Source organism: Bos mutus, chromosome 13 (genome assembly GCF_027580195.1).
Source record: "Bos mutus isolate GX-2022 chromosome 13, NWIPB_WYAK_1.1, whole genome shotgun sequence".
Classification (NCBI taxonomy): Eukaryota; Metazoa; Chordata; class Mammalia; order Artiodactyla; family Bovidae; genus Bos; species Bos mutus.
Window position 1 is genome coordinate 5,522,699 of NC_091629.1, and position 15,403 is coordinate 5,538,101.

A 15,403-nucleotide genomic window follows, 5' to 3' on the forward strand; every position below is an offset into this window, starting at 1 on the left:
CTGTGGATTCTTTGTCAAAATGAAGATACTTATTCACTCCACCTGCCTTCTGCTCTGGAGAACAATGATAGTCATGAACTGCTGAGCTGTTCCCTTAAGATTGTTGTCTGTAAGAATAGGCTGAGATGCATTTCTCACAATAGCTCTGATCACAGAATAATCTTGATAGCTCACTGAAGACTCACCAAGGAAAGTCAGAGCTTGGCATTTGAAAGAACTCTGTCCCATAATCAAGTGCTGCTTTTACTTCTTACCATTTTTTTTTTCTTCAAAGAAACAAAGCTTTTAATCTCTTCCTATTTTCTTTGTGTATGATGAATACAGGAAAGCCCCTCCCCCCACCCCCGACTTTGGAATGTGAATAATCAGCAGTTAGCTAGGTTCACTCACTAACTGAATGCTTGGCTACTGCACGTGAAGCTTCTATACTGTCCAAACTCAGCAAAATTAGGATACATTCCAAATATTAAGGCTGAGGGTCTTGCATTTGGTGGTGTGAACAGTCTTTCTGTGTAAGTAGTACTAATGTTTTGTGCAGGAGAAAATCCAATCACTTGTTCAAATCCATTTTTCTTGGAGTGATACCTACAATAAAAGCACAGTAGAAAGATGAATAAATAATGATCTAGGAGACCTGGACCCTAGTAATACTTCTTCCACTCATCAGGTAGATTTGATCACTTGCTTTAATTTTTCTGAGACTGAATTTCCTCATCTTTTATAGGAGTGGGTGGACTGCTTGATCACTAAGAGCCCTTTCAGCTCTCAAAAAGAAAAAAAAAATGGACAGATCCACTAATTTGTTTACAGATTGATTCATTTTCATTCATAGCCAATGTACCATTTATATAGTTGAAACACTTGTAGTGAGTTGTATCACATGTCAGTTTCTGTGTTACTAGTGGCCACAAATGAGGTAGTGTGGAAAAGAGAGAGACCTATTCTCCCAAGTCATCATAGTCTCTTCTCTTTGTGGGGCTAGAATTCACTCAACATGAGGAAGCATAAGAGGCAGGGAGGAATGAAGAGAGAGGATTCTCTTGGATTGCCACGTTTAATATATTTATTTAATGTGTAGAACAGAGCTTTTCAGCCTCAGCACCATTGATGTGTTTGTTGTGGGCAGCTGTCCCACGTGTTGTAGGTTTCTTTGCAGCATCTCTGGCCTCAGCCTACCAGTTGCCAGTCCCACCCTCTCCAACCATATGTGACAACCGGCAATGTCCCCAGACATTGCCAAATGTCCCCTAGAAGCAAGGTCACCCTGATTGAGAATCATTGATTTAGAATTGCTGTGCTGGACACCAAGCAAATAGAGATGAGAAAGACACAGCCTGGCCTGGAGGCATTTGCTCCAGCCTGGTGCTTCCAGAGGCTAAATGTGCAGGGGGTCAGTGGAGGGCTTCATGGAGGAACCCACTCCCAAAATTTCTAATTCGGGTGAGTCCAGGTGGGGATGGAGGGTTTGCATTTCTAAAGCCTGCCCCACCCCCTTGCTGGTTTGGATGCTGAGGGTCTTCCAGGATCCCACTTTGAGGAATGCTGGGCTCGGGGGTTCCCATCTCCCAGGTGGTGGGTGTCCACTGCAGTTGTGGCCAAGAATACAGATGGTCTCACCCAGTCAACTAGTGCGTTCTGAGAATCAAAGTACTCTGTGGTTTTTAAATTGAGAATATAGACCCCATATGGGGCTATTTAACCCACAGTAAATCTGAGAGGTCGCAGGAGGGAAAACCAGGGGCAGACCTCCTAAGCCAGGACAGTGGCAGAAAGGTGCTTAGTGTCAGAATCTTGACTTCATTCTAAATGAACAGATGAACGGGCGGATCATGGGCTTGTCTCGGCACCTGAAGAGTATCTGATTTCAGTTTCCATGGAGTCTAAGCTCCGATCACAAACATGCTTTTACAACCCAGTCGTTTCTAAGGTGGGGACATTTGTGGGCCACAAGAAGGGGTGGGTGGCTCACACATCCACCCTCCATCATCAGAGCCCCACCCTGCCCCCTCCTCCTGGTCCCGCCCTTGGCCATCCTGTCTCCCGGTCTGCGGCAGTTACTCCCCCAGCACTGCCGGTCCTGCCGGCGCACGCAGGGCTCTTCGTAGGTTATTCTTTACAGAACTGCTAGTTCATCTTTGGACTGAACATCGCTGTTTCCATCTGCTGTGGTGACACTAACAAGTACTGTATTTTCTTTGAAAATTGTCACACACCCGGGGAAGGAAGTGGGGTGTGGTATTTGAGCACCACTGGGCAGACGGGTGTTTTGCTCCTTCCGTACCCAGGAGCAACAGCCCACTTTGCCATCTCTTGTTTTGTCTCTTGATGCTGAGTCTGCATTAACTGGCCACGTCATTTTACTCACAGGATGAAAGGCAAGAAAGTGGAGTCCAGTTCCTTCTCTAATCCCTTCTAGGCAGGCAGGGGCTACCCCATGCTGAGGTCCCAAGACTCATTTAGACCCTGTTATGTGTTTCTATGCAGCACAGGGCTTTATACCTAGTAGGCAGGTTTGCAAATATACATGGCAAAAAAAAAAAAAAAAGCGGCCAGTAGTTTAGGTGAGTTCTAGGTCAGGTCAGATAATCCACCGAGTGAGTTATCATCAGTCATTGATTTCATCCGGGAGAATTTCCAAGGATGCTTTGGGAAAGTCCTATGTGATATAATAGCTACCTTTTCCGCCACTGTTATAAGCATTTCATTTAATGGTTAATTCATTTAATCTTCATGACAACTCTATGAAGCAAGTCTGCTGTTTTCTCCATATTGCAGAAATGGAAACGTCACACAGAGATGAGGTCCCTTGTGTAAGACTGTGTGGTTGAGGAAAGCTGGATTTTATACCGTGGCTGTCTTGTTGACACTCCTGTGGGCTCCTACCTGTGTCCCCTCCTCCCTCATGGCACACAGTCATGTCAAGGAAAAGGGACACTGTGGCCAGCGGCTTCACCTTGACCATCTCAGTCGAGATGTCCTTTGACCAAGCCCTGGGCCCTGGCTCTGACTGGACGTCCTGCACTCAGGTGGGATATTTTTCCTGCTTGAGCATCTGACAGGCAGAAGAACTCTTCCTCTGGTACCCTAGGAAGATCCCAAAGCATTCTGTGTGTGTCATTAGAGCTACTGGGTTGATAAGATGGTAGAATCACTGAGAAACTCACCTCTCTTCCACCAGCTTTTTCAGTTGTGTCCGACTCTGTGCAACCCCATAGACGGCAGCCCACCAGGCTCCTCTGTCCATGGGATTTTCCAGGCAAGAGTACTGGAGTGGGGTGCCATTTCCTTCTCCAATGCATGAAAGGGAAAAGTGAAAGTGAAGTCACTCAGTTGTGTCCTACTCTTAGTGACCCCATGGACTGCAGCCCACCAGGCTCCTCTGTCCATGGGATTTTCCAGGCAAGAGTACCGGAGTGGGGTGCCATTGCCTTCTCCACCAGCTTTATTGAGGTATAATTGACAATTAAAAATTGGATATATATTTAAGATGTATGGCTTGATTAAACTTGATACAGTGAGATAATCACCACAATGAGTTTAATTCACGTATCCATCACCTCACATTACCTTCTTCTGTGTGGGGAAGTGTCTTTGTTCTTTTTTTAATTTTGGGCTGCACCACGCAGTATGCAAATCTTAGTTCCCTGACCAGTAATTGAACCCGCGCCCCCTGCAGTAGAAGCAGTCTTAGTCACTGGACCACTTGGGAAGTCCCAAGAATGTCTTTTAAGAGGAAAATTTGACATAAATAGACCCATCCTTAAATCCGCTTTCTATATGAGGCAGCATCTTTGGGCTCAGTAAGTGGTCACCCTACAATGGATAGGAAGGAATGCCGAGGAGACCGACTTTATACAAAGCAGTGAGTTTTGCTCTGGACTCTGCCTCCAGGAATCATAACCGGTACCAGCCAGCCACCGGTAACAGCAGGAATGGAGAAGACGCAGGGGTGGACGGTACACACTTAGGAGCCCACGGGAAAATCACCCAGCTCAGCAGCTTTGACCTCACTTCCAAAAGAGAGCTTAAGTTTTGACGAGAAATTTCAACTCCTTTATACTGTTGGCGTGTGTGCTAAGTTGCTGCAGACGTGTTTGACTTCTTGCGATCCTACAGACTGTAGCCCCCCAGGCTCCTCTGTCCATGGGATTCTCTAGGCAAGAATCCTGGAATGGGTTGCCATGCCCTCCTTCAGGGGATCTTCCTGACGCAGGGATCAAACCCACATCTCTTGCATTTCCTGCATTGGCAGGCGGGCTCTTTACTGCTAGCGCCACGTTACCCACCCTTCAACTCTTCAAGTTATAGCCAAGGAGTAGAAGGACAGATCATTAAACCACAGGTTCCAACAAAAAGAAAAGGCAAGTTAGTAGCCGAGGTTACTGAGCAAGTAGCCAGCCAGGAGGCTGCTGGGAAAGCTTGTCTGACAGCTGTTGTGGGTCCTTTCTAATTAGGGGCTGGTTGAGCAGATGGGAACAATATGGGGAACTCTCCAGGCTTTCACTTCCTCCCTGACCTAACCTTGAAGTGGTTTTCTAACAAGGAATCATTGACTAATTTGGGTGGAGGCACTGAGCAAGCAAAGCTGGAATCCAGGTTCTGTTGCTTACAAACTGTCTGACCTTCAGCTTACCCACTCAGGCCTCAGCTTTCTAATCTGTAGAATGGAGCTAATTATACTTACCTCATGGGCTTGGTGAGAAGGTTGAACAACACAAGCTGTGGAAAGCTTTTTGCAAAATTTTGTGAATTGTAGAAGACCCAAAAAATAACCCTCGAGGCTATGCATGTGCTTGTACCAAATAGATCAGAAGCATGAGAGATGGAGAAGAAAAAAAATCAACTTGATGAGTGATAAAAGGCTGGATTGGTAGATATGGCCAAAGCATCCAAGCAAATAGGTTGGTGGTTGTTCACAGGGTCATAGGCAGTGCTGGATGATGGCTGGCCTCCCAGGACTGGCGGGATAGCCCTGCCCTGCTTATGGCACAGCAGAGGAGAGTAGAGAAATACAGTCTCTGAAAATTGGCAGATCCCCGCAAAGAGAGGAGGGAGCTGGACTGGGCAAGCATCGGTTACTCCTATAGTTCATCCTTTGGATAAATCACTCCTCTTCTTGTGGGAAACAGGAAGGGATCTCTGGATGAGGTAGGGCAGAGATGAGGTCCTTGAAGGAGGAGAACGGTTGAAGGATGTGCCTGAGTGCAGGTGATGGAGCACGCACGTGGAAGGAAGGTATAAACAGAGCCAATGAGATGGATCGTTGGGGTGTGTTCAGAAAACAGGCTGAGTCAGTTGGACAGAGACAATTGAGTATTCGTGCAATTTGGTGACAGCTGGGCTTTCATGGGACTGTCTGTCCACTCACACATTCAAGCTAGTGTCAGAATAGTAATAATGCCACACAGGTGCTTCTTCCTAAATTTCAGTATTTGTTTTATTTCTACATTTTTTGGCAGGCGAAGAGATGTGTTCTGTTTGCTCAGGCTGCCTCTCTGTCTCATAAAGAAATGTGAGAGTGGTAGGTGTATCTTCATTTGCCAGAATTTGCCTGACATTTACCAAATTTCAGCTGAGCTGATAGATTGGGAACCCACTGAATTTTTTTCTCATTCTCAAGCTTACTATTGATTCGCTTGTGTTTTCTCTTCTGTTGATACATGCTAAAGTTTTGGTGTTTCTGTGAGATTCTCCCTCTGTCCTTAAGGCTCCTCCAGCTAAATTATAGCAATACAACTGCTGTCCAGATTTTTGTAAAATAAAGAAGTATGCTCGTTCTTACTTGACTTGCTGCAGAGGAAGTGAAGTCTCGACATGTTTTTGCTGATGAGCATTTAGAGAACTTCTCCCGCTTCCTATTCCATGGACTTTCCCCCCAGCTGCTTTCGTTATGTGGTGGCAATCCTTCAGGTCACCATGAAAGTATTTGGTGGGTTTGAATTGTGGCGGGTGAGTCAGTTCAGGTAAGTAGGTCAGGCAGCACCAGGCAGTCAAGAGACCAGAATTCTCCATTTGATACTTAACGGCATATGACCTCAAGCACACCTCTGAGCAGTGAGACTTGCCCATCTACCTGCCCAAGAGGAATGAGATCGTAGTTAAAGGGGAAAACATTGAGCTGTAAGAGTAAAGATCCTCCACAAGTTTAAAGTATGCATTATGACAATATTTCACAGCTGGCCTAGCTAAAGCGCAGAAGGCTGGATGGACACACCGCTAGTTCATCATGACGAGTGCTGGCATCATGATTACTCCATTAGGGGAAAATAAGTGCTTTAGAAGAGATACCCGAAGGGCTTTATGAGAGCTCAGTGGTGGAGTGCAGAAGAAGGTCACATAATTCAGCCCAGATAACGCTCCTAAAAGACCATTTCCGTTCACTTTCTACCCTTTTCTGGTACACACTAATAATGCTCATAAAGTACACTAGGAAATATATCAGAGTTGCAATAATAATAACTTTTTCTGAGAGTGGACTGTGTGCCAGCCCTGCTCTCAATGCTTCCCTGTATTTCCCCATTTCATCCTCTTCACCCTTTGAAATAGGTAACAACATTATCACCATTTTCCAAATGAGAAGACAGAGAAGTTAAATAACTCCTGCCATTGAGCTCATAATGGCATCGATTCTCTGCCTGTAACAACTCCTGGCACGTTTCCTTTGTATTGATTTCCTCTGTAACTGGCTCCACCTAATCAGACCGTAGAATACCCTTGCAAGTAAAAGAAATGCATGAAGATTAAGAGGGGATGGAAAATGTTGCTTTGGAAAATTAAGTTCCTTAGCAAGAAGGCAGTGAGCATCTATCTGCTCAGTATCAGAGAGAGGGATTAATCCTCAGAGGTATATAGATGATTAATTAAGACCTGGTCTCCACCCTCAGAGCCCGAAGTCTTGTTTGGGAAGACAAATATGAACGAATCAATCAAATAAAGCGTTATGGGGCAATATGACTGTGTGAGCACTGGTCTCCTCCCCAACCCCACATTCACCAAAGGAACGTGGTAGTAGAGGAAACCCTTTATCACAGCTAGGGTCTATTGAGGAAGGCACCCACGCACTCTGTCTGGAAGGCTTTTGCTAGATATACTGCATTAAACCAGAGGGACTTCCATAGATTGAGTCCCACCCCTCTTCTGAGGGTATAAGTATATCCCACCCTCTCTAAGGATTATGTTGGAGAAATCCTGGTGGGGCCCTTCTGTGTCCCCCAGATTTGGAGGCTGAGGGATGAAGACAAAGAGAATGGGAGTTAAAGGATCAGCACCACTCAGACTTTTGAAATGGCAGAGGAGAGGCGAACTGCTATGACAGGTGTGTCTCGCAGGGTACCCAGGGACCACGGGAGGCTGAGTAAATTCCACCAAGATGTGAGGTGGGCAGGGATGGAGGTGAGGGAAGAACAGCTTTGCAGAGGAGGTAGAGACCGAGCAGGAACTTGGAAGATGAGGAAGTGGGGGAGGGGCAGGTGGCGGACAGAGGGGACTAGGAAAGCGGTCCAGGGAGAGGGGCGGGATTGTGAAGCGCCTAGAGCCATGAAGCAGTATGACACGTGGGAGAAACGGCAGGAGCTCTGCGTGATCTTAAGGAAGGTCCTCGGGGCTGCAGTGTGGAGATCCGACTGGAAGTGAGAGGTGACAAGGCTGGACAGAGACAGTAAGCTGCTACATTGGGTTTAATGGGGGATGATGCAGAATGGAGGTCCCAGGGAAGGAGGGAGAGGAGGTGGGGAAGGAGAAGAGAAAGTTGGTTGTGGCGGATGAGAGAAAGGGTGATGTCTGGGCGGGGCGCTAGGCCAGGAGTCCTGGCACCAGTCACTGGGCAGATTCCAAAGGCAAGACAGTGAGTTCCCTGCAGACCTGGCAGGTCAAGGGTCCCCAGGAGCTGTCCAGGGGAGTCCTCAGATGAACGAACGGTCTGCAGAGTGTCCTGCCCTGGGCTACCAGGACAGCCTGGGCTGGCCAGTCACTTTTTTTTAAATGTAATTTTATCATTTATTTTTGGCTGCTCTGGGTCTTCATTGCTGTGCGTGGGCTTTCTCTAGTTGTGGCGCACAGGCTTCTCAATGTGGTGGCCTCTCCTGTTGCAGAGCATGGGCTCTGGGTCATGCAGGCTCAGTGGTGCACGGGCTTAGTTGCCTTGTGGCGTGTGGAGTCTTCCCAGACCAGGGATTGAACCCGTGTCCCCTGCACTGGCAGGCAGATTCTTAACCACTGGACCACCAGGGAAGTCACAGCCAGCCACTCTCATGCACACATTCTTTGTTGTAAAAAGCAAGGTCACTGTGATTGGCAGTAAAGAGATTATGAAATGTACACTCCATAGAGACTGGGAGAGGACAGTCCTGATGGATGAGATTCCAGTGCCTATATTTCCGTACAAGAGTAATTCTCCTTGGAATCCCCCTTCTCCCTTACCATCCACTCTGAGCACAAGAAGTCACCCCACAAAAATCTTTCATGTTAATTTCATCTTCATGTGCTTATTACATATCTTCTTGGCTCTTGAGATTTGCATATATACATATACATACATGCGTGTCTGTGTGTGTGTTCAACAGGACTGTGGAAATTTATGCTCACAACAGCTTTGTAAGATAGCATTTGATGCATGTTGTTCTTGCCAGTGTTAGGGAACAGCACTTCAAAAAATATTTGCTAATTGCCCAGATAAAGTAATGTTATTGTTTTATTTTATATTTTAAGTATTTTAGTCATTTTATTATTATAGTTTGAATTGAATATTAATATACCTCAAAGAAAATGCATTGTTAAATGCTGATGTTACTTTTTTTCAGCTATTTGCACAAAAGTGCAAAATTTCAGGAGCGTTTAAATGCTACAGAGTGAAAGATGTTCTTTTTTTTTTTTTTTAAGACTCTGACCATCTCCCTTTAGTAAATTGAGGCTATTCTTGGTTACTTCAGATTTTAATTCAGTATTTTATTATATGGATTCTCCATTTCCTAATATATATTCTTTATATAACCTCTAAATTTATAATCTATGCCTTGAAATGCCAGTAGCGTATATCTTTATTTTGATTCTTAAGTTACCATGTGGAAAAATTGACATTTATTTTGGGTGAATCATTCTGTGTATTTACGTCTAGATTTCTGCAACTGCCACCACAACCAGGCTGTAAAACAGTCAGACCGTCGCCCCTAACCTGCTCATGCCATTCCTTTATAATCACATCCTGTCCGCTAACCGCTGATTTTTTTCTCCCATGTAGCTTATCTTTTCAAGAATGTCACATAAATACAATTATATAGTATCTTGCTTTGTTTTTGCATTTCTTGACTTGCTCACAAGGCTGGAAATTTTCCTACAAACTAGTTACAACTGTGTTTTTTGTATTTTATATATTTGTGTCATTGTCACTTATTTAGTTGGGTCATGGGTAGTGGTTTGGGGTATTTTTTCCTACACATTTGTGTATACTTTTTATATAAGAATGATGATCACTTATTTTCTGTTACATTTACTATAGATGTTTACCCCTTTTGTTATTTTCTTTAAATAGTAATCTCTTACAAACAGTAATATCACTTGATCTAGTAATATTGGAGTTCTCTAGTGACCTAGTCTGATGCAGTCTTCCTCAATTAAAAAAAAAATTGTAAAAGGTGCTTATCAGCTAATTTCTGTATTGGAATAACTGGACACAATCTCTGTATGTAACTATAAGACTTTAATAAAGCAGATAATGGAGCTGTCCCTCAATGGGATATCATGCAAGAATTAAAAGGATGCTTAGGAAGATGGCATAGTAACTTGGACAATCTTCATGATAAAATGTTAAATTAAAAGATATAATCTCATACACACAGTAGGAGCACAGAATATAAAACAAAACCACAAAATCCATGAATTAAAATAGACTAGAGAAAATCCATCAAAATAATGAATGCAATTTGCCTCAGGTAAGGAGAGTTTTACTAACTTTGTGTATTTTCTTCATGATAATCACCTATTACTGTTTTTTTAATCAATTTTTATTGGGGTATAGTTGCTTTATAATGTTGTGTTAGTTTCTACTGTACAGCAAAATGAAGCAGCTATGTGTATACATGTATCACCTCCCTTTTGGATTTCCTTTCCATTCAGAGCACCACAGAGCACTGAGCAGAGTTCCCGGTGCTACACAGTAGCTTCTCATCAGTTATCTATTTTATACAGAGTATCAGCAGTCTATGTTAATCACAATCTCCCAGTTCCTCCCACCCTCCCTTCTCCCTTGCTGCTGCTGCTGCTAAGTCGCTTCAGTCGTGTCCGACTCTTAGCGACCCCATGGACTGCAGCCTACCAGGCTCCTCCGTCCATGGGATTTTCCAGGCAAGAGTACTGGAGTGGGGTGCCATTGCCTTCTCCACCCTTCCCCCTTAGTATCCATATATTAGTTCTCTATGTTTGTGTCTCTATTTCTGCTTTGCAAATAAGATCATATATATCATTTTTCTGGGGCTTCCCTGCTAACTCAGTAGGTAAAGAATCCACCTGCAATGCAGGAGACCCCGGTTTGATTCCTGGGTTGCGAAGATCTGCTGGAGAGGGGATAGGCTGTCCACTTCAGTATTCTTGGGCTTCCCTTGTGGCTCAGCTGGCAAAGAATCTGCCTGCAGTGTGGGAGACCTGGGTGATCCCTGGGTTGGGAAGATCCCCTGGAGAAGGGAAGAGCTACCACTCCAGCATTCTGGCCTGGAGAATTCCATGGGGTCACAGAGTTAGACACGACTGAGCAACTTTCACATTCACATACCATTTTTCTAGATTTCATATATCTATGCATTATATTTGTTTATGTGACTTCACTCTGTGTGACACCCTAGGTCCCCATTGATCATAGCAGCACCATTTACAATAGCCAGGACACGATCACTTACTGCCGATACAGAAGGAGAGAAGATTCTGAGTAGCTCAGGAATAAAATGCTAACTTTTGCCTTAAAAAGGCACCCCTGAGCTTGAGGCTTTACTGAACAATGTGTGAGGTGAAGCACACAAATGCCAGTTCTGCTTTCTAAATGTCAAAATGTCAGATGCCATCCCTGGGACCAGGCCTTTAGAATGAGAGGCATTGGCTTTGCTACCAGATAGATGGATGCATTGGGTAGATGGGCAGAATGCCCATGTGTGAGGGGATAGGGCAGGCAGACTGGCGAGGGAGCCTGGATCGCTCGTGGATAAGACATTGGGTGATGTCTGCGCCAGCCCTGCGGGAGGAGGGGTTTCACTGCAACTCACTTCGTTGCTGTGACAGACCCCCTGTGGACCCTACAGCCTTCTGTCTATTCCCCAGACAGATTTTCCCAGGTGCTCAGTGAGCACTGTTGCCTAATTCTGAGCCCAGCCTGGAAATAGCAAAGTGACACATCGTCAGTAAAGGTCAGAGTGCTTGTAACTCAAACACTATGAGTCACTGATCCTTCCAGGCTCCAGTCCGAATGAATTGCTTACCTTCAGCTTGTTTTGAGGAAATCTTCAAAAAGTCCACATGTGGTAAATAGTCCCATAAATGATGCCAATTCTTGGCTTGATCAGTGGAAGAATATAAATTTGTCTGAAAGATCTACATGACCCAGGGACCCCGGGGGAGAGGGGGGTGGCTGGGGGTCTCAAGTTTTCTCTGGAGAATTCTCATTTCTTAGACAAGCTTCTACCCAAGAGTTCTAAGCTCAGAGGGTAAGGGGGCTCCCTAAAGACAAACCTGGAAGTCATCTCACTGCTAATTCATCGGAATGTGTTTCAGAGGCTATGAACATGAGACAAATCGGGATGATTCTGTGACCATCTCTTTTTTTTAAACCTGGTGAACTGCAAGAAATTGAGACTCTCTTAATCTCCATGAAATGAACAGCAGTTGTCAAGGGCCCCTGATATGTCTCCCTGTTGGTTATAAACAAACAAACACACGAAAATCCCAAAGACCAACAGCATTCCGGAGGTCCAGAGGACTGGTGATCTTTCATGGCTCTGCTGGCTTCATATGATGGCTTCGAGATTTCTGGTTGTGTCATCGATTATGGCATCTGGGAGCCTGTTACTCTGAGTAGTTTTGTTCTTTTCCACAAAGATAAGAAAGATGGGAAATGCTTTCTTCTTGATACTGGGTTGTTCAAAAAGTTCCTATAACCTCTTAGGAAAAAACCCAAATGAACTTTTTGGCCTTTGGCTTCCTTAAGAATGTTTTGGAAAATTCATGAGGTGAAATCTGTTCAAGAGACAGGAAGCAAGAGTGTACTTTTATCACTAATTATTGATACCGGGTAATAGTTTCAGATTCATGGAGCCTCATGGAAAAGTAGGTTAAAAAGGGAGGGCGCTTTAGTTGAAGTAAATGGTCAAACAAAGGAAAGAACAGTAGATGAAAAATCAGAATAGAATCCCTGACTCTGTAGCCAACACTAAGATGATTTTCACTGACATCTCCCGTAAAGCGTAATTATTAGATCTTTGACTTTTACAAAGTCCTTTGTTTCTTTTTCCACAATGAAGTTGCTATTTTATGGTGGTCAGTGATTTAGGGTTTTTAAGTGGTTCAAACTGTTCAGAAGCTCTTTAAATACATACACACACACACGCAGACACAGATATATATATCTGTGGATGTGTCTCAAGTAAACAGATCAGCTGCTAAATAAACGCCCAGAGCCCATTCCATCACACACACAAATAGCCCATGTAAGAATTTCACAGTGTCATATTTAACTGCTGTGACTAAAATAGACTCACTGTTTATAAACTCATTTTCTTATTACTGTGTTGTTTCCTGGGTACCTACTTGACTAATAGAAGAAATGAAGTGTTGGAATGCTTTTGTGTCTCTCTGCAACTATTAAATACAACTCCATTCAATTAGGAGTGGGACTTAGGTCTAACTGACAAGGTTAAATAACCTTAGTCCAGGACGCCGCTTTCTCTGGCACGTCAGCCTGCGGTTTGGGGTGAGCCCAATAATGCACCGTGCAGAAGGGGAAGTAAAACATTTGTTTGAATGGATAGTCAAGCCACTTGAGGCTCTGGCTTTCAGAGATAAAGCACTGGTTAACAGGGATGCAACACCCCAAATAATATATTTTACAGTCTTCAAACAGCTGTTGTCTTCTGTCGCTTTGCAGGGAGTGACCATCATGTCACCGTTTCTCCGAATTGGCTTGTCCAACTTCGACTGTGGGTCCTGCCAGTCCTGCCAGGGTGAGGCGGTTAACCCTTACTGCGCCGTGCTTGTCAAAGAGTATGTTGAATCAGGTAAGTTTGAGTGGGTGTTGGGCATGGGGGGCGGGGGAAGAGGAAGACCCTGCAGTGAACGGGGAAGCAAGGCCTTCCGGGATCTTCAAGGCCGCCTGACTCGACCTGACTTTCCAGCTCAGGAAATGACGCCCAGAGAAGCCAAGTGCTTCCTCAGAGGCACATGGGCTTGGTAACAGGCTCTGAGCTAGACCTGGTGGCCTGCCTTATGTTTTAGGTCATGGTCCCATTTCCACATAAACAAAGGAATGAGTTGAGGACGTTATGTGAGGAGTTAACGAAGGAAAAAAACCAAAAACCTACTTTAATGAGCTAAAGTAGAACACGGTACAGTATTGTCTGATTGTTTTCTGTGGTCATAGATAAAGTCTGCATTGTCTTGCATTTTGAAAAATTGTAGTTGGAGGATACTTACTTTAGAATATTGTGTTGGCGGCTGCTGTACAACAACGTGGATCAGCCTTAAGTATACATATGTCCCTCCCTCTAGACCTCCCTCCCAGCCCCCCAGGCTGTCTCAGCACCAGGCTGTGCTCCCTGTGCTGTACAGCAGCTTACCTCTAGCTAGCGATTCTGCATATGGTGATGCATATTTCAATGCCACTCTCCAAATTTGTCCCACCCTCTCCTTCCCCTACTGTGTCCAAAGCCTGTTTTCTGTTATCTTGGAGATTATTCCTGCCCTGAATAGAAGTTCATCAGTACCATTTTTCTAGATTCCATATATATGCGTTGATGTATTGGTGTTCTTCTTTCCGACTGACTTCACTCTGTACAACAGTATCTAGGTTCATCCGCCTCACGAATACCGACTCAAATGCATTCCTTTTTATGGCTGAGTAATATTCCATTGTCTTAGACTTAACGCCAAAGATATTTTACTGCTTCTTTGACCAAGGTCAGATAAATAGTACAAAAAATATAGGATTAGTGATTAGGGTTCAAATTTCAGAAGACTTCCTTTACTAAGACCCCAGGTGAGTTAAAGAATTTTGTCAGATTTAAATATTCATGAAAATTTCATGGGGAGGAGGAAAGCATGACAGTCTTCCAAGATTCCTTCATGGGTTTAGATCTTTCCAATAAAATCATCCTACTCTGGCTGTCTAAATTAGTGGCACAGCAATGTCACTGGTGTGCACAGTTGAGCATGGTAGTACCATGGTGTCAAGGGGTTTTTCTAAATGAAATAGTAATTAACATCACTGTACATTGTAATAAGTGAACAGACAAAAGATGAGTATTGAATAGACATTTGGAATACTTCTTCCATTTGGAAGAATGAATGAACATAAAGCTAAATTGTCTAATGAAGTGCCTGCTAAAATATTTTAAAGAAAATTTGATAATATTGTAACCAATTTATTTCCTGAAGCACATTAGAAATGATAATGTGAGTAAACAGTGTCACTCAGGAAAAATAAGATAATCCTGTTCTGTCTAGAATATTTTCATGATTACTTAAACTGCTCCTACCCTGTCTGGTCCTGCCTCTGTATTTTAAAGTTCTCATGGACTTTCTAAAAACAGAAAGAAAAGGAAAAAAAAGGCAGGATGAAGTTTACATCCCATGGTCTTCCCAGCCCCCCTGCCTTTCCCTGCCTCTCTACACACATTTCTGGTTTTAGCAGACGACACTTTGTAGGGAAGTCTGATCGCCACTGATGCAGTCACAGGAACGATTAGGAGCCACCACAGTGCATTTACAGAGAAGGTATTTATGGAGCACCTACTGTATACTGGGCCAGAAGACATGCCTTTCCTTCAGAGTTCCTCTCCTAGCAGAAGATAAGCAAAAAGCAGAAAGATCACATAGTAAGTCATGTGAAGTGAAGACATCAAAGCAGGATCATGCGGGGCTGGAGAGAAAGATGGAGAGAGAAGGTAGTCTTGAAAAAGAAAAATTAAGTGATGTTCCTGGGTGCAAGAGGAACCTGATTCTGCAGGTGATGACCTCCAGCTGGATGTGTCCAGCTCAGAACCCTGGAGTTTCCAATCCCGGATGCTGGCTTTTCTTTCCCTTAAAAGACTTCTCTGTGCTCAACTGGCTTCTGCCTTCCAGCCCCAGGAGCACATCAAAGCGGAGGAGACTGACTGATTATCTTGAGTTCCCTTCTGCCCAGATCTCTCTCCTGTTTAGTTAACAGTGAGAA

The 15,403-nt window shown here is 44.2% G+C and overlaps 1 protein-coding gene across 2 annotated transcripts in view; it reads left to right on the plus strand.

The window, feature by feature from the left end:
- Window positions 1-15,403, plus strand: part of PRKCQ (protein kinase C theta) — a 155,281-nt gene that overhangs the window by 48,160 nt on the left and 91,718 nt on the right. Inside the window, exons 1-2 of one of the 2 annotated variants that reach the window (XM_070380912.1) lie at window positions 12,785-12,946; window positions 13,121-13,250. In XM_070380912.1, coding sequence (XP_070237013.1) covers window positions 13,133-13,250 — 118 coding nt within the window. In that variant the 5' untranslated portion in view covers window positions 12,785-12,946; window positions 13,121-13,132. Of the gene's footprint in view, window positions 1-12,784; window positions 12,947-13,120; window positions 13,251-15,403 lie in introns of those variants that run through there. The other variant, XM_070380911.1, reaches the window with a different exon arrangement.